This window comes from Rhinolophus hipposideros (genome assembly GCF_964194185.1).
Source record: "Rhinolophus hipposideros genome assembly, chromosome: 10".
Lineage (NCBI taxonomy): Eukaryota > Metazoa > Chordata > Mammalia > Chiroptera > Rhinolophidae > Rhinolophus > Rhinolophus hipposideros.
This window is the reverse complement of record NC_138056.1, coordinates 2,201,059-2,219,769: the sequence shown is the minus strand read 5'-3', so window position 1 is coordinate 2,219,769 and position 18,711 is coordinate 2,201,059. Positions and strand designations below refer to the sequence as shown.

Genomic DNA, 18,711 nt, shown 5'->3' with positions numbered 1-18,711 from the left:
CCCGATGGGGAGTCTGGGGGTCCACTCAGCCATCCTGCTTCTCCACCACCCGCCACACGTGCTCATGACAGTGGGCTAAGCTTGGTTATTTTCTTGAAGGGATATTTTTATACAAAAACTACCCTAATTCTTTAAAACTCTTCTCACAGCTGTTGGGACCCTAATAAAAGTAAGAAAAGCCAGCATATGCCAAGTCTTTACGATTCATTGGTCATGGGATCAAACACGTAATGTGTGACATCATGTAAACATCACAAGTGAGAAACTGAGGCCTTGGGGACAGAGACCCCAGAGCACACTGGAGGCAGATCCCGTGCTGGCCCATGGGGTCTGCTTTCCTGGCCTATGTGCTCTCAACCCAGGGTCCTCTGCCCTGCTGGTGGCAGGGGGAGGCACACAGCCCCTGGGGAGGGGCCTATAGGACCCCAACCTGGGAACCAGGAGGGCGGGGGAGGCAGGAAGAGCACTGCCTCAGGCCCGGTGCACTCGCCCCCCACAGCTCACAGCACCTGCCTGCATTCACCCTTTTATTTTTTGTATCCTGAGGCTCTGACATCTGGGGCCTTGGTGACCTGTGAGACGGTCCCTTCCAGGGTCAGCCAGAGATGGTTCCTAGAGATGGTGAACTACCACCCAGAGCACAAACCACCTGAGGCAGAGCCCACGTCCTCCTCCACCTACCTGACTGGCTCTCCACTCAGGGCCGCTATTAATATCTCCTGCCCTCGTCACCCCGGGCAGGTCCCAGACACCCAGGGACAGCCACTACCCCCAGAGCCCCCTGAAATTATTCAAACTCACCAACCCAACGCCTGCTCACCCCACCTCATCACCTGTTCCTTCCACAGAAGCCACAATAAAGGCTCCTGCCCACACACCCCTCCCTCTGCCTCCCGGCCCAGGCAGGAACTCCCTCTGCGGTTCCCTCCTCTGGAGGACTGGTACCCTGATGTGTTGTCTTGCCAGCCCTGATACTAATAACTCGGACAGTAAGACAGCCCTCACCAGTGCGCCCCTGTGGACAGGCCAGCAGCTGGGGTGTGGCACTGGGACACCCCACTGCCGGAGCAGGGCCATTCTCCTCTAGTCCCCACCCCCGCTGCCCCCGGGGCACCGGCAACCCCGTCCCCTCCCTGGATCTCAGAGTCGGATGGATTTCAATCTGAGGCTCAGATGGGACGGTGGCGGGGGAACTATGTGAACAGAAGGGGTTCGTGACAGGACCTCCCCTGTCTGCCCACCCCCATTCCCTTTTACTCAGTTCCTCCCAATGTGTGTCCCTGTGTCCCCGTGACACACCCAAGATGTGACAAAACCACTGCCCACCCCTACAGACTGGGAAACGGAGGGACAGAGGCATGCTGGCCTGCCCCAGGCCACAGAGCTGGGCTCAGGTCGAAGTGGGTGAAATGGTCCATTCCGTAGGTCAAAGTGATGGCATAGCAGCCACGTCCTAGAGTGGAGCCACCCTGTGACGAGTTGGGACACTGGTCACCCAGGATCACAGGCAGCTCAGACCACCAAGCTGTGAGACGAGCTCAGGCGGGGCGTTGCGGGTGACAGCTCAAGGTCGGGGTTCCAATCCAGGTGTCCGGGGCGTGAGCACAGCTGAGGCCCAGCCGGCCTGGCTCCACCCCCCATCACCAAGGTCTGCACGGCCTCACACAGCTGTTTACATTTCCTGTGCCTTGGTTTCCCCAGCAGCTCAGAGTAAATGGCATGCTCCATGCAGGACACTTAGAACAGCGTCCGCATATAACGCCATTGTACCCGTGTCCCGGGGCGGCTTAGGACAACGGATATAAATCCTCACCCCGTTTGGGAGGACAGAGTCTGACGCTCCTTCCGAGGCTCTGGGAGAAGGTGCCCCGGCTCCAGGCGTCCATTTGGCTTGTGGCCACATCCCTCCAACCTCAGCAGGGGGTCAGTTGTGTTAAAGAAATGACCTCGAAGCCAAATCCATGTGAGACACAAAAGGGAAACCATCATTGCTAGGGTGTGACCTCTCCTTTGTCACGCTGACGAGCTCTGGGGGTCTCCAGGAACTACAGAACAGAGCCCCCTGAAAGGGACATTCCTCATGGAACATTTTAGGGCCCATGGCTCTGCGGAACAAAATTTGGAAAATATTTTAAGCCCAAAGAATTCATGGACGGCCGGGACCCCAGGGTATGAGGCAAGTTGGCAGGTGGACGGTAAGGGGGGAGGGACCTTTAGGAAAGGGGTCTCAAGGTCCACAGACCATGCACAGCAGCCCCCACCAGGAACTCATCAGGAGATCCAGCCACAAGCCAGGCACTGAGCTATCCATGAATGGTCAGGCCGAGGAGGGGGAAACTGAGGCACAGAGAGGTCAGGTCACTCTGTCAAGGACAGTCAGAGGCCACACATGCACCTCAACACCCCAAAGGACCCGGGAGAAAGTGCCCCCGCAGTGGAACGCCCCCTCTGGAAGGTGTGGCCCAGCTCCTGCTGGACATGGGGGTCCCTTCTGCTGTTCCCTCCCATCCATGCACCCCATGGGGGGCACTCATGTGCTTGAGGCTACACTCCAGTGGGGAGGAGCTGAGGAAGGAGGGGAGGGAAGGGGTCAGCCCACACTGAGGAGATCTGGGTCTGAGCTCATTCCTGGGAAAAGGGAGCACCCTCCTCCCACTTCCAGGGAACTGGCCCACAGGCCAGCCTGGCCCCAGGGGACACACGAGAGGATTTAGAGCCCAGGAGGAGACCAGGCTTGCACCCCGTTTGTGCAGCTGCCCAGCACATCTCAGAGAGGCACCGACCAGCAGGTGAGAAGGCTCAGAGCTGCTCCCCCAAGGTGAGGAGCGGCCCTGCTCCCCCTGGCTCTGCCTCAGACACCCCCTGAGGACCGTCTGGCTTCCATGGGGTTGGGGAGTGGGGCGTGGGGGTGGAAAGCAGACTGAGAGGCAGTACTTAAAGCCAGCGCTCGGGGTCCTCCTTTGAGTGGGGGGACAGGTGCACCCCTTCTGAGAGCTCTTGCAACAGCCCCTCTGGGCATCCCACTCCCTGTCACTACCCACCCTCCCTCCTGGAGCACAGCCCCGCCCCTCCCCTGCCCAGGACAGGCCTCCCCCAACCAGTAACTCCCAGCAGGGGCCAGCTGCCTTGGTATACACTGGGGAAACAGGCCCAGAGAGGGGAGGGTCAGCGCAGCCACCCATGACACCCGAGACCAACACGGCTTGCAGGGCCCAGAGGTCTGAGGGGGCAAAGGTGAGAGCCCCCACTCCACTGGGGAGAAGGCCAACCACCCAGAAAGGAGCTGGTGAGGACACTTGGGGTGCCTATGAAGCAGGGGGCTCAGAGCAGGTGGGCCTTCCAGGAGGAGGAACCCAGGGAAGTAGGGAGGGGCACGAGTGCTGGGGGGCCCAGCAAAGGTGGAATTAGATGTGTATTAGGTGGGCTCCCTCTCTCTCTCTCCCCCCCCTCTCTCCGCCTCCCTCCCTTCCCTGCCCCAGCCCATTTCTGTCCCCCCCACACACACCCCCTCTCAGCAGCAGGGTCCTGATGACCCTTCAGCGCATCTTCCCGGCTGAGAACAAGGACCAGTGTGAACGCTGGGGAGGGGGTGGTGGGCACAGGAGAGGCGGGGGCTGCTCTCAGACCCTCTGCTGCCCCAGCCCAAGTTCCCTGTGACCAGCTCTGACTTCCCCGCAGAATATCCCAGAATGAGGCCACCGCCTGGGCTAGAACAGGACACTAGGCCTCCCCTTGAAAGGTGGACAAATGACAGCAGCAGCAATTTCTGTCCCTTCCTTCCTTCCTTCCAGGGTCCCTCGCCGGTTATCTAGCCAGTTAGGATGTTTGGTCTCTGGACGACCTTGACCAGCGTGGTTTTCTACCTCACGCTGGCTGTCAGTCTCGGGGGACTGGTGGGCAACGGGCTCATCCTCTGGTTCCTTGGCTTCCAAATCAAGAAGGGCCCATTCTCCGTCTACGTACTGCACCTGGCCGCCGCCGACTTCCTCTTCCTCTGCTGCCACGTGGCCTTTTCCATCGTCCAGGCCGCCCTGGGCTCCCAGAACACCCTCTACTTCGTGATCACGTTTATTGGGTTTGCCGCAGGGCTCTGGCTGCTGGCAGCCTTCAGCCTGGAGCTCTGCCTGTCCGAGGTCTTCCCCACCTGCTACCAGAGCTGCCGCCCCAGACACACGTCGGGCATTGTCTGCGGCCTGATCTGGGCCCTGAGCCTGCCGGCCGTGCTGCTGCCCGCCCACGCCTGTGGCCAGCTGCGGGCCAGGACGCGCCCGCTGGCCTGCCTGCGGTACCACGCGGTCAGTATCACGTGGCTGCTGGCCCTGGTCTGCGTGGCCTGTGTGGCCGGGCTGGTCCTCTTAATCTGGGTGGCATGCTGCTCCCGGCGCCCACGCCCCAAGTTCTATAGCATCGTCCTGGGCTCAGTTCTCCTGCTCATCGTCTGCAGCCTGCCCTATGTCCTCTACTGGAGCCTGCGGCCCCTCCTCAACTTCCTGCTGCCCATATTCGCCCCACTGGCCACCCTCCTGGCCTGTGTCCAAGCCAGCTCCAAGACACTCATCTATTTCACCTCCGGATGTCAGCCAGGGAAACGTGAGCCTATGAGAGTGGTTTTCCAGAGGGCCCTGGGGGACGGGGCCCAGCAGGGGGTTGGGGGGCTGTCCCTGCCCATGAGCGCCATATAGGGTGCTCAGGCCCCACCCCTCGCCTGGCCCTTCCAGGACCTTGTGTGCCCCACCCCACCCCCAGCTCACTAGCCCTGGTTCCCAAGGACTGAGAAGAGTGAGAGCGGAGGTCCTGATCCCCCATGGGGAGTCCAGGAAGGACAAGGGGAGCATGAAGAAGGCTCACCAGGACAGAGGCAAGGACAGACACGCTGCAGCCAGAGCCCACTTCCCCAGCTCCCACCTCGTCCCCACCCTGCCATCAGCTCATTCGAGGGAAAGCTGAGGGCAGAGCATGGAAGAGAAGCCTACGTGGGGACTGTCTTGGCACGCTGCCATAAAACGCTGACACTAAGGCCATAATGTCCTTCTTCCACTAAAGAGCAGTGGACCCTGCCCTGCCTCAGGCAGTTCTGGGAACCCTCAGGTGGTCTCCCCGGGACGTCCCAGCAGTCTCCTCACCAGCCATCAGGTGGCACTGCTGCTTCACCAACCAAACGTTGCTTCCAAACGTCGGTTTACTGCAGAAGGGTGGTGCCAGGCTCAGCCCTCCCCTGCCCCTTCCAGCCCCACTAGCCAGACCAACGGCCCTGGACATCGTGCTGCCTGGAGGGGGCTCTTGTCCCCAACCCCCACCCCCAACTTCCCTTCTTCCCCAGAACATTTTGCCCCCACCCTTGCAGACCCGGCCCAGCCAGTATTTGTCCTGGAGAAAGAGACAAAGAGACACAGAGAGCGAGACAGAGGTGTAACTGAAGCCACGCTTTTTAGCTTTCAAAGTATAAATGATTGTATGTGTTTTCTGATGATTAAAATGATATATTCATGGTCATTGTCAAAGCATTCAAGCCCCACAGAAAATATTAGAAAGATACATCACCGAAACCAGTTGGACCCAGAGAGAGACATTCTAGGTGTCAAACCCTTCAATCGCGTTTATTGTTTTAACAGAGACCTGCAGAAATGTGCATTTTTACCCAAATGAAGACATTCTATCATGCTGTGTGAAACCTGTTACAACACAGCATTTTATAACTATAGGAGAATTGTTTTACAGAGTTGTAATTTTTTTTCCACAAGAAAAGTAATGTGTTGCTCATTATGGGAACTTTGGAGAACACTAAGAAGTGGAAAAATGAAAAACTTACCTGTCACCCCCCTCAACCTGAAGACACCCCCCTTTGCAGGTTTTCTGTCCCTCCCCAGGACGGACGTGGTTCTGGCCACACCAAGTGCCCTGCTGGGTCTCCCCAGGCTGTGCCCTTCGGGCTGGGTAAATTCAACAGAGGGAGGAAAGGGCTCTGTGAGTCTAACAGCCTTCCTGCCGGTTCGGGGGCAGGCATGGGAGAGAGACCCACGCCCCAGTAGGTGGGAGTGCTTGGCTTCGGGGAGTGGGGCAGGAGGGGCTTCCTCTCTTGTAACCTTCATACCTCCTTCCTGAAAGGTCTGGAAATGGGAGGCGTGCACTTTCAGATGCAGGATACTCTGGGCGCAGGTCCATCCTCCCAGCCCCAGGAAATAGCTGCAGGGCCCCCTATGGGACAGTCCATCTGTGTGCTGGCGGGACAGATGGGCCACGAGGCAGCTGACAGTGTCTGGGGCGCATGAGAAACAAACCTGTCTAGACAGATGGGGAGTTTGGGGGGTCTCTGGCCTCAGAACCCACTGCTGGGGTGTGGAGACCCCAGCCTGAGTCCGTGGTCCTGGAGAAGCTCATGGCCAACTAGAGGGGACAGGGCTGTCACAGTGCTGGGCTCCCATTCTGCTGGCACCTCTCTAGCTGGGTGACCTCTAGCAAGTCACCTGACAGCTCAGAGCCAGATTTTCAAAAGACCCTGGCAGGACGCCCCGCCTCATGGGGGCAAACCTGCGCTGTGCGCCAGTCCTGCTCTGCAGGGCCATCCCTGTCATCTCTCCCATCTCTGGGCAGAGCTCCACATGTCCCCAGCCTGCCCTGACCTTGGCACACCCGCCGCCTGCCTGCGGGCACCTCCTGCCCTGCCATCGGGGTCTGTCCTTATGTCTGTCTGTCTTGCGACACCAGGAGCTCCCTAGCAGGGGACGCTGTGTTCTCAGTGCCTCTGACGCATTCCTGCCCTGGGAGCACCCAAGGTGACCCCCTTGCCCAGAGTAGCCTCCCACCCGCACTGAGTGCTTCATTTCCTGCGTTCTTCCTTGCTCACCCATTTGTGTCTCTCACTAGAAGGTGAGCTCATGAGAGCGGGAGCCCGGGAGCCTTATCCAGGAGAAGGGGCTTGACCAGTATTTGTGGCTAGATGGACAGGCGGATGGGGACTACATGAATGATGTGGTCGATGAATCAGTGATATGACTGAAACAAATTGCAACTCGAGGGAATAAGACCAGGCTGATCCTGGGTTCTGGAACCTTCCTGGCTGCCAAGGGAGGGGCCCAGGTTGCTCACTGCAGAGTGCAGAGTCCAGCCGCCCCAGGCCCCTGCACCCCTCATGGAACATACTCGGAGGACCAGACGGTGAGGCCCGCCGCAGGTCACACAAGGGGACAGAGGCAGAGCCAGGCCTCCTCTGACAGGGGTGTGAGCACGTCTGAGCTGCCAGGAGCCACACGCCTGGGGGCTCCAATGCGCATGGCTGTGTGTCAGCCCCCAGGGCCTGAGGAGCTCTGACGTCCTGTCCTGGCAGCCTTCCAGACAAGCGTGTGGTCCTCCAGCAAGGGGGCGCAGGTGATCCGCAGCACGGCTAGTGGCCCGGCAGAGCTGGCCTGCTGGAGGCAGGGAAGGGGCTGCAGAGACACGGTGAAGGACATTTGGTAACTTCCTGTGGGGAGCCAGGCCTCGTCTGGCCAGAGAGCCCGGGAGCCTGGAGCAGACAGACGGAGGGGTCCCCCTGCAGCCAGCACTGCCGGCCTGGCCAGGCTTCCTCCCACATTAGCATCTCAGTAGGACGCAGCCCAGCATCTGCTGTGAGGAGAGCGCTAACCCCTCAGAGAGCAGCACTTCTGGAGTGCATTGGAGGACGGGGCTACTCTCTGCTCCAAAATATTGTCACCCCTGCCCCTCATAGGGTCTGAAATTCCACCACAGCATCACACTTTGGGGCAATGTGGGATAAACTGATTTACCAAATGAGAGAGGGAAATGGCAGAGTGGAGATCGGCTCCCAAAGCTGGCCAGAAACCATGAAGTGGAAACAGCATGTTTTCAAGGTTAAACATGGCCCTGGCTGCCATGCTGAGAGGGAGTGGGGGCCTCATTAGTCCTCCAGGAGAGCCCAGGATCAGTGATGTCACCTCATGCCAGTTGCCTGGCACAGGAACTGTTTTTGTTGTTCTATTATGTCATTATGACTACCACCATCATCACCACCATCACCACCATCATCACCACCATCACCATCACCACCATCACCACCATCACCACCATCACCACCATCACCACAAACACCACCACCATCACCACCACCACCACCATCACCACCACCATCATCACCACCATCACCATCACCACCATCACCACCATCACCACCATCACCACTATCACCACCACCATCACCACAAACACCACCACCATCACCACCACCACCACCATCACCACCACCATCATCACCACCATCACCACCATCATCACCACCACCATCACCATCACCACCATCACCATCACCACCGTCACCACCATCACCACAAACACCACCATCACCATCATCACCATCACCATCACCACCACCACCACCATCACCACCATCATCATCACCACCACCACCACCATCATCATCACAACCACCATCGAGAGGCCACTTGCAGTCCTGAGCCATAACTGGTCCCTGGAGGGGCCTGGAGAGAGGGGTGCTCATAGCCACAAACTTGGGTGGAGACAGACAGAAATTCTTGGGGTCCTCCACCTCTGCAGACAACTCAGCTCTAAATCTGCTTTGCTTATGTGGGGGAGCAAGCTCACTGCTCCGATTCAAACCCCCCTCCCCACTCTCACCCCTGCCAGGTGACTCCTCTCCCAGTGGGGTCCGGGATCTCTGCTGGCCTTGGTTCTCACTGGTCTCAGGAAATGGGAAGTGACTGGCCTGCCTACCCCATCTCTGCTACATCTTCTGCCAGCCCTTCTGCCTGCACACACACACACACACAAGCGTGTACACACACACACACACACACACACACAAGCACTCCCTGCACCCTGCACCCCACAGATCTCTGTAAGCGTCCCCAGCCTTAGCTGCCCCTCCCCCAGCCTTAGCTGCCCCTCCCCCAGCCTTAGCTGCCCCTCCCCCAGCCTTAGCTGCCCCTCCCCGAGACTTCCATCAGTTTTCGCAGCCCTTCCCATCTGGCTCAGGCACCATCTCCTGAGCCATCCTCTCAGTGACAAAGTTGATGAGCCTCCCAGAACCCCCAAGTCCACATCTGTGAAATGGGAGCACACCTGCTAGGACGCGATCTCCGGGGAGTCAAATGAGAGAAAGAACGGTTCACCGTGTGTTTGTTGAGCACTTACTATGTGCCATTAACTCGCTTCATCCCTCTACTGCCCCATCCCCATGATGTCGGGTAAACTGAGGTATAGAGCTGCTAAGGCACCTGCTCAGCAGGTGGGAGATTTGTCGACAAAGCCCAAGCCACAGACCTTCAAGTTTTTCTGCCTCCACCAGGATGTGATAAGTTTGGGCAAAGGGGTGGTAAGAGGATCGAGATTCCAGGCGACCCGTCTCAGTCCACCCCCAGCCCTGAGCCCTGCAGCCTGGGGCCATTCTGGGCCAACAGTAGAGCTGAGTGTGTTAAGAAGAGGCTGGCATCTGGGAGACAGAGACACCCACAGCTGAAGACCAGGGATAGCATTGCTAACACCTTCCAGATAAAGACCCTACGAGGAGTTACCTCTATGTTGGGGGCCTGCAGTACTCCAGCCCAGCTTCCCAGCAAAGAGTTGTCCACTATTGCAGGCATTCTCCGGGGCAGGGCTGGGCAGGGAGGGTGGGAAGGCCTGGGCAGGGGTGGGGTGAGCAGGGCTGGGCAGGGGTGGGGTGAGCAGGGCTGGGCAGGGGAGGGTGGACAGAGCTGGGCAGGGGAAGGGTGAGCAGGACTGGGCTGGTGCTGGGAGGGAGCTGGGTACCAAAGAGGGTGGGGAGTAACACCAGAATATAGGAAGACAGGCTGAGTCCTGTGGTCCTGGTTTGCTGTGTGACATGGGCCCATGGCCCACCCTCTCTGTGCCTCAGGCTCTGCCCCACCTTTCCCTGGAGAGAGAGGCTGGGGGTGGGGTGCCCTATCAGGAGGGTCTTCCTGGTGTTTGTTTCTCACTGTAACCCCAACAACCTGCCAAAGGGAGGCCAGGCTGCTGGGGATGTTAGGTAACATGCAGCATGCAGCTCAGCCCGCAGCTGCAGCTGGCACCAGAGCTGCCTGTGGCCAGGTCTGCAGAGCTGGTTCAGCTGGTGGCGGCTGGGGCTGGAGGAGACAGCTGCAGGCTCCAGAGAAGCACACGTGGGGGCAGTTGTGAGTCCAACTCGGACACCAGTCTCCTCCACACTCCCTGGGAGCAGTGTCCCCTGCAGTGACCCCTGGCCGTGACCCGGCTGGGCTGCTCCCGCACTCTCACTCTCTGCATGGTCCTGGCAATACCTGCCTGTGGCCCCATTGGGCGACCACTCGGACCCTCCCCGCAAACCTCAGAGCTGCAAAGTCCCCGCCAAGGAGAGCCTCAGCTGCAGCTCGGGCTGTGGGACTAGTCTGAGCGGTTCATTCAGCCGGCACAGCCCAGCAGAGCTGGGCGGAGACTTGGAGGCTCTGCGAGGACCCCCCTGGAGGAGGGAGCCACCCACGCCCTCATGCCTTGCTGCACGGTGAGTGCCGCCCCCAGCTACCCGCCCGGCAAGGGGCTCTGCTGGGCCCGTGGAGGAAGGGCCACACTGTGCGCCCCGCCCAGCCATGGCGGCTGGACTGGGGTGCCTGGAACCGTGTGGGGAGGGGTTCAAGGAGCGGCAGGTGGCCCAAGTGCTCGGGGTTTCGGCTGATTTCTTCCAAGTTCCCTGGGGTCTGGTCCACCGTCCGCTGGGCCGCGGGTCCCAGGGCAGCGTGTGGGCCAATGCTGCATTGCACCCACAGCTCGGTGCCTGCGTCCCTCCACCTGGGTGCTCAGGCCAGCGCCACCTTGAGGGGACCATGGTGCCCCCTGCAGGGTGGGGAAGCCTGAATGACTGGACAGGAGCAGCCAGCCGGTGTCTGTGCAGGGTCTGTCTGAAGCACCCTCTCACCCTTGTCAGCGCCTGGATGTCTGCATTCTGTGGCCCACTACTATTAAAAAAAAAAAAAAAGACTTGAAAAGGGGTATTTATACATTTCTGACCTAAGGACATTGGCGTAGCAGAGAACAAAGCTGAGAGGTGCTCCAGGGAAGGAGATCAGAACTTGTCTGGACCTTTGGGTGCCGACAGCGGTCCTGGGTACAGAAGGTGGGTTTGGCTTCCTGGCCCCCAGAAGCTGACACAATGCCAGGACTAGACGCCCAGAGGGAAGGGCGGCCTCAGGCCTGAGATCTTGGGGGAAACTGACCGTCAGCCCGGGTCAGGGTTCCCAGGATCACGAGGGGGCGGCATTAGCTCTTTGGACTGGAGGCTCCAGAGAAAGGAGGGCCGGCCTCCAGCCTGGCTCTGGAGAGCTCCCCGCAGGGCAGGGCAGGGGCTGGGCATGCAGCTGGCCCAAGCCCCCAGTGCCATTGCTGGCCTTCAGGTCAGTGTGGAGGAGCTGTGGGCCCCCTGTGGGGGCTGTGGAGGGAGCAGACCCACTCCCCCCTTCCTAGGGAAACGTGAGCACCTCATCGCTGTGACAGTTAAGTAGGGTCACGGATGTGGTGGTGGGTTGCCTGTGCTCACCAGTGCCCGGGGAGGTCAGCACCTCTCCCCGAGGGACCTGGTGGCTGTGGCACTCTCTCCTTCGGTGTTTGTGGAGCGAGCTGTTTCAAGAACATGGAGAGGAAGGCTCTCGAGGGGCAGGAGCGGCCAGCCGGGGACACTCCATGGACCCGCATGGAGTTAGCTCTGAGTCTTCCGATGAAGAACCAGTTAGATTGGGCTAGCTGGCTGAACAGGGCCTGTGCTGAGGCGCGCGGGTGAAGGTTACGTTCAGGGGCCTGGGTTCAAGTCCCTGGCAGTCCCCAGGTGCGTGTTCCTGGGCATGCGCCTGTCTTCTTTCTCTGCCTCACTTTCTCCATCTGTGAAATGGGATGGTGATATTAGCCATGGCGCCCACCTCGCCGTTTCTGTATGGGGGTGGGGTACCCGGCATGTCGAAAGGTGATACTATCTATGTGTTGGCTGGGTATTTTATCGAACACTCATTCATTTTGATGTTGCATTTTCTACTCATCTTTGAGAACCCACAAGTTTAAGTCTCAGATAAGTAGATAGCTCTCAAAAGGCTCAGCTCGTAGGCACACAGGTGCCCACAGGTCAGGTTGGGACAAGTCCCTGGGCTGGGGTGGGCATGGCCCCGCAGCAATCAGATGCTCTGTAAACGCGGAGCCATGTAGAGGGCCGTGGGTGCCTGGAGTCTGTCTGGGCTCTGCCCCCAGGGCAGCTATCCCCACCGGGTGGGCCCCACCAGGCTATGCAGCAGCCGGACCTGGGCCTGAATCTGTCATCCAGCAGATAGCACCCATCCTGCAGGCCAGCAGGGGAGGCACCCAGACCTTGCCATAGGAGATTCCTGGCCCTCACAGCTCTGTTCAGCACCCGCATGCATGAGCCCTGGGCTGGCCCGCCCCACACCAGGAGATGCCGTCTGCTCCTCCTAGAGACTGGACCTCACCTGCTGCCCTTCAGGGGACCCCACTCCTGTTCCCACTGCCTCGGGCCAGCTCCTCATCTCAGCCAGTTGGAGGAGGTGAAGAGAGAAATACTAACTGGGCCAAGGGAAATATTGAACATCACATAGTGAAGCCCTCCTCCCATAGCCAGGAAAGAGAGGGACGGTCCATAGTCCCTCCTGGCTCCTCACGGGAGCCCCCAAATACTGGACCTGTCCCTGAAGGAGGGCCAGCCGAGCCACGAGACATGTCCTTCCAAGCTTGGGTTGAAGCCTCTGACTGGTGAGGTTGTCCTTCTCCTAAAGGGCAACCGAGGAAATAGGTTGGGGTCTGGGAGCCCACGGAAGGCAGGGAAGGCTGTGACCATGTGTTAGATACTTTGGGGGTGTGATCGGGCCGGGGAGTGCAGTGGGGAGCAGGGCTTATGGGGAATGGAGGAACGAGGGGGGCTGGGCAGCCAACCTCCCTTCCCAAAGAGCCCCCACAGCCCCCAGGGTCCTACACGGGTCCCTGGGCCTGCAATGTTCCCAGTCACTTCCCTTTCCTTCAGCCCTGGGGGTTCCCTCCTCCCCCAGTCCTTCGTTGCCTCCTGACTCTCCTGAACCCCCAGACATACCAGGACTCGCACAAATCTCCCCCCTCCTCACACTCCCTTGGGTGAGGCTGGAACAGGGCCCAAGACACCCCAGACCCTGCCGGCCAGGGAAGCCTTCTCAGTGCCCAGTGCCAGGGTGACCCAGGACGTGTCCTGAGGCTCTTCTGGGCCTTAATTCCCAGCTGGCAAATTTCACATGTTCCCAATCCCCTTCTCTGACCAGCGGCTCGGTTTATCTGTCTAGCCACGAATATTTTCACCAAACATTTACAGGCAGCACGCTGTGAAAAACCCCTGCTGGGCCAGAGGATACAGGAAGAGTGGGACACAGCACACACACACACACACACACACACACACACACACACACACACACACCGCCATAGGCCCTGGGCTCAAAGACTCAAAGCCAACTGCTAACAGAGCTGGATGTAGGCAGCTGCGTGGCCCCAGCCCCGGGTCCTGGCAGACGTGGTGAGCTGAGTGCTCATGCCACCGTGATGCCACGTCTTCCTCCTGTGTCCTGAATGTGGCTGTCCCAGGGGCTGACCTGCCCCCACTCCCTTAGCCCCACAACCCTGTGAGTAAGAACCCCGTTTTATAGCTAGGGAAACTGAGGCATGGGGAGCTTGTGCTATTAGCTAGTGCTTCATAACAAATTGTCACAAACTTAGCAGCTTAAACGACCGCAGCTGTTATCTCCCGTGGGTCAGCAGTGCAGGCAGGCCTCCCTGGTCCTCAGACAGAAAGCAGGTGCCGACCAAGCTGGGGAGGGATTTGATTCTGAGCTCATTCGTTGTTGGCGGAATCCCGTGCCCGTTCCTGCAGTTGCGGGACTGAGGTCCGATATCCTATTGGCTGTCAGCAGGCGGCGTGGGGGGACCACCCTAAGATTCCTGCCACGTGGCCCCATCCATCTTCAAGGCGACACAGAGAGCCTCCCTCTTACCGAATCCTCTTCACACTTGATCTCCACGCTCCTGGGTCTCTGACCTAGTCACCCAGTGGTCACCCACCGCTAAGATTGACCCAAAGTCAACTGATCAGGGCCTGAGTTACATCTGCAGATCCCTGGTTCCGTGTCACGTGACGTCATCATGAATGCGACGTCGCTCGTATTCACAGGCTCCAGCCACGCTCAAGGGGTCGTCGGTCCTCCTGGGATTCTGCCCACCCCACAGGCTCAGTAATTTTCAAGGTCCAACACCTAGTAAGTGGCAGGGCTGTGGTCTCCAGCCCATGTCCAGCTCCTGGCAACCAACCCATCAGGGAGGGAGTGTCACTTCCCAGGTAAGTGGCACCTGAGGTGTAGCCACCTGCGTGTGGGAGCTTCAGAGGCCAGCATGGAGAGAGGGCCTGGAGAGCAGGCCAGGTGGCCAGGCCGTGTGGGGAGCACATTGTCCTGCCTCAGGAGAGGCCTGCGGGGACTTCCTCCTCACACCTGTCTCCAGACCAGACACGTGGCTGCCCAGACGAGGGCAGACCCTGGGAGCTGAGCAGCGGAGACCCCGTCTTCCTATGCCCGGATCCCAGGGGTCCACGGTGAGGCCTGGCCTTTGTGAGGAGCTCAGCTACTACTCAGGGTTGGGAGCCAGCTGCTGAGTGAGGTCTCTGGGTCGGCTGCCCTCGGCAGAGCTGCCTTTCTGTGCCCCAGATGGCAGCCCACAAGTGGGGCTCTGTGCTTTGCTCACCATGGCGCCTCGCTTGGGGCAGCCTGGTAATAACTGGCCGAATGGGAGGGCCAGTCAGGGCTCCCAGGGGCCTCCGAGGCAGAGGAAAGCCGGGTCCTGGGCCTGAGCTCCAACGGCCCCCACGCCCTGGGACAGTGGAGGACACAGCCACACAACCCAGAGCCGCCTGCCACTAGCACCCTGCAGCCCGCTGTAGCCAAAGGCCTGGTCTAGACGTCCTTGTCAGGTGTGTGAAGGAGAAAGCCAGGTCGTGCTGGCCTCCTGGCACAGATGGGCCTGTCAGCTGCCTTAAATTACAGCTCACCGGCAAGGCCTATGTCTTCTGTCGTCCCGCTCACACTCTTCCTCGTTGTTCTCTGCCCTGCGGGGTTCTCCGCAGTGTCCAGAGGGCCCGGGACACCAGGGGTGCCTCCATCCGAGATCGTCCCTCCGCTCCTCTGCAGCCCCCCTTACGGAGCATGCGGGCGAGGTCTGCGTCCAGTGCATGAACACAGAGGCACGAGGTACCAGAACCCAGCTAAGGGCTTCTCACGTGTGCCATCACTGAGCACGTGCTTGAACCGCCTTCGCGCCCACACCACGAAACGTCCGTAAACTGCACGGGCACCACCCCAGCCTGAGGTGCTCACGGTCTAGCCAGAAAACCAGCAAAGCCCCCAAGAGCTGGCTGGGGCCCCGAAGGAGGAAGCAGGCGCCCCAGAGGAGGAAGAGAGGGCCGGGCCCCAACACCAGGGGGATCGGAGCTGGTGAATCCACCGCCCTCCCAGCCCCTTTTCTCTCCCACACCTGACACATCTCTCCCTGTCTCCAAAATGGAAAAGGGCCTCCTTTGGTTGGCCAATCACTGCCCAGCCTCAATTTTCCTGTGGACACCTGCTCTCCACCTGTCACCACTCATGAGCCCGCCTGAGACCCTTGTCAGGGCCCCAGGAGGCCTCAGTTTTCCCACCTGCACAATGGCTGTGTCTAGGTTTCAAGAGCCACCCTAACCAAGAGCCACAGATGGTGCTTTAACAACAGGCATGTATTCTCTCACAGTCTGGAGGCTGGAAGTCCAAGAACAAGGTGTGGGCAGGGTGGTTCTACAGGGAGAATCGGGTCCAGGCCTCTCTCCCAGCTTCCAGTGTCTTTCTGGCCATCTAGCCGTTCCTTCACTTGTAGGAGGCATCATGGTGGGGACCCTGGCCAGCTGCGCAGGTTCCAGCCAGCTGTTCCTGCCCCAGGGGGATGTGATGACTTTTTCCAGCTTCCTTTCTTCTCAGAGCAATTTCCCTTCTCACCAACAGGGGCCTCTGTGGGGTAAGAGTTGGTTGAATGGGCCCCTGGAGGCTTTTGCCTGCTCTCGGTCCACACTTTCAGTGCCAGCACTGGGACCCCGTAGGGCGCTGGGTGGGAGGAATGGTGGAAGAAAGCTGAGACCCCCAGCTACGTGTCGGCCGGGCAGCCAGAGCCAGAGGCTAGCTGTATCCACAGTGTGACCACCCATGGACAGGGAGCTGGGACAACTCTGTGAGTTGATGAATTAATGAGGATGTTTTGAAGGACCAGGGTGCTCAACCATCCTGACCAGTGAGATTAACTGAGCGTTCGTGGAGTGCTCACACAATGCCAGGCACAGGACCCTGCCATTCACGGGCGTCTTGTCATTCCACCTTCCTAAACCCTGGACAAGAATGTGTTATGAAAATCTCCATTTTACGGATGGGAAAGGCTGAGGCTCAGAGGGGCTAGAAAACCTGCCAAGTTGTCTACTTAGGCTGGAGTCTCAGCAAGACCTTTGCATGAATCATCCCTGCCCTTCTCCACCCACTCAACAGTTATTCTTGAAGAGAGGAGAGGATTATTATACATGTCTTTTGGATCAAGATGATTAAGGTTTTATTTCCCAATAAGAGTACAAAGCTTCTTAATGAATGACTCCAGATAATCTACTGGCAATCACTCACACCCTAGTATAAATTACCAGGGAGAGCAGTTATAACCAGTTCACAGCAGAATAGAATGCAGAGCAGCGGGTATCCAGAGGCCATTAAACACTGAGTACCTCATCCTGGATTTCAGGGGGGCTCTCTAAGAAACGGGGTACACTTTGCAAGACAGCGCTAGTCAGCAGCAAAAGACCAGCTGGCTCTGTAGAAAGAGGATGGTCCACCTTCAACCCCACCCCCCATAGGAACAGGGAGTACCTGGCAGACGTGCCAAGATGGGCCACCCCTGGATCTGCTCTAAACATTTCCTACACCTCTGTCTCAGGAGGGGCCTGGCCCTGGGCCAGCTGGAGAGGGAGGAGAAGACTGAGGGGTCGGGGAGGGTGCTACGAACAAATCAGGGCCCTCTGAGACACATGGACCCCGCCCAGGCCTCCCGAGGAGGCCATCTCCATTCACCAGAGGCCAATACCCAGGACTTCACGAAGGAGCTCACCAAGGGTCCCTAAAAATCTACCCTGGCTGGGAAAGAGCCCGAAAGAGCAAATGGGCTGGGTGGGAAAGGGTAGAGCTGGCCGCAGGCCTGGGGGTGCCCCCCTTCCAGCTGCCTGCCTGAGCCCCTGTCATGTCCCCTTGTCCATGCGGTGCCCTAGAGTTCTGGGCACAGAGCCCCCGGACATTCCAGGGAAGCCACTCCCTGGGATGACAGCTCCCTATCCTGACTACTCTCTTAAATCCCACCCCCCACACTCTGACGCTGAAATCCCCCAGGGGTGGGGGGTAGATTGCCACTAGCAGCGCTTTGCTCCAAGTGACCCATTTGTAAAATAGAGAGGCGTTTATGCGTGTGTTGTGTCTCACCACCCCAGAACCTGAGTGTGGGGGCTCAGCTCCTTGGGTGGGCTGGGCCCTGGTCAGCAAATCAGCTGACTTGACCTGAGTCGTTTGTGGCCTTGTTTGAGGTCTCGGCACTGCCCCAAGAAACCCAATTTGCATCACCTGGGCCACTGGTAAAACTCCTGAGACCTGAACCCCTCTGACCCCATCACCAATTACACAGGAGTCCTGGGGCGGGATGGAGGCCCCCTCCCTCCCGGTACCCTGCATTTCAGGGTCTAGGCCACACTTGTACAGGGTCTGAGGCTTTGAAGGACATGCAGGGGTCTTATGCAGGGAGGTGGGGGCTGCCAGAGCACAGGTGGCCGAGACCCAACTTGGAAAACAGGCCGGAAGTGAGTGACCACAGTGGGGACCAGGGAGCAGTCAGGTCAGTCCCCATGCTGGTGCCACCCCTACCACAGTTTGGCCACCACCTGCCATGTCCCATCTCCTCTTGCCCCCTTGCTCAAGGTCCAAAGATCCACTGGCTGCTGAGCTACAGGCCTGAGCCGGGTCCTGGGTGGAGGAGAGGTGGGCGGTGGGAGGAATGGCCTCCCCACCCGCGGGGTCCCCACCCGCGGGGTCCTGTGCAGGTGGGTACTCGTGCCAGCCCGCCTACAGACACCAGATCAGATTTGCACAGCTGGCATAGATACCAGAACCTCCCTGACCCAAGCAGAAGAAGGGAGAAATCCCCAGGACCAAGGACATCTGAGTCCCCTCTGACCCATCGCTCTTCCAGGTATCTGCTGGACACTGAGCCCTGCTGAGCACCCAGTCCTGTCCAGACCCTGACAGACTAACCCAGACAGACCAGGGCCGCCTCCCCAGGGCCCACAGCCACATTCGCTCAGCTCCCAGAGGTCTCACGGGACGTGGACCAGCCAGGGATGTCTGGGAGGGCTTCCAGGAGGAGGTGAGGCGGGACCCAGAGCTGAAGGCAGTGGGCTCACAAGTGGACACAGCGCAGGGTGGAAGGAGGAGGCCAGGCGCACGCCAGACCGCAGGATGTGTATTTCCGTTGTTTATTCTTCTCCCCTGAACATTCTTGGACCACGTGTAAGCAAGCCCTGGTGTGTAGCTCCCTATTCACTCCCCCTGGCTTTGTTCTAGAAGCTGCAGGTTCCCAAACAGCTCTCCCAATTCACCAGGCCTGCTCCCTTCCTCT

The 18,711-nt window shown here is 59.2% G+C and overlaps 1 protein-coding gene across 1 annotated transcript; it reads left to right on the top strand.

The window, feature by feature from the left end:
- The first annotated feature begins 2,736 nt into the window (after positions 1 to 2,736).
- On the top strand, positions 2,737 to 5,490 carry MRGPRG (MAS related GPR family member G). The gene is made up of 2 exons (XM_081062314.1): positions 2,737 to 2,789; positions 3,792 to 5,490. Exon 2 carries the CDS (start codon positions 3,822 to 3,824, stop codon positions 4,680 to 4,682), a length of 861 nt encoding a protein of 286 aa, XP_080918440.1. The 5' UTR covers positions 2,737 to 2,789; positions 3,792 to 3,821; the 3' UTR covers positions 4,683 to 5,490.
- Positions 5,491 to 18,711: the final 13,221 nt, after the last annotated feature.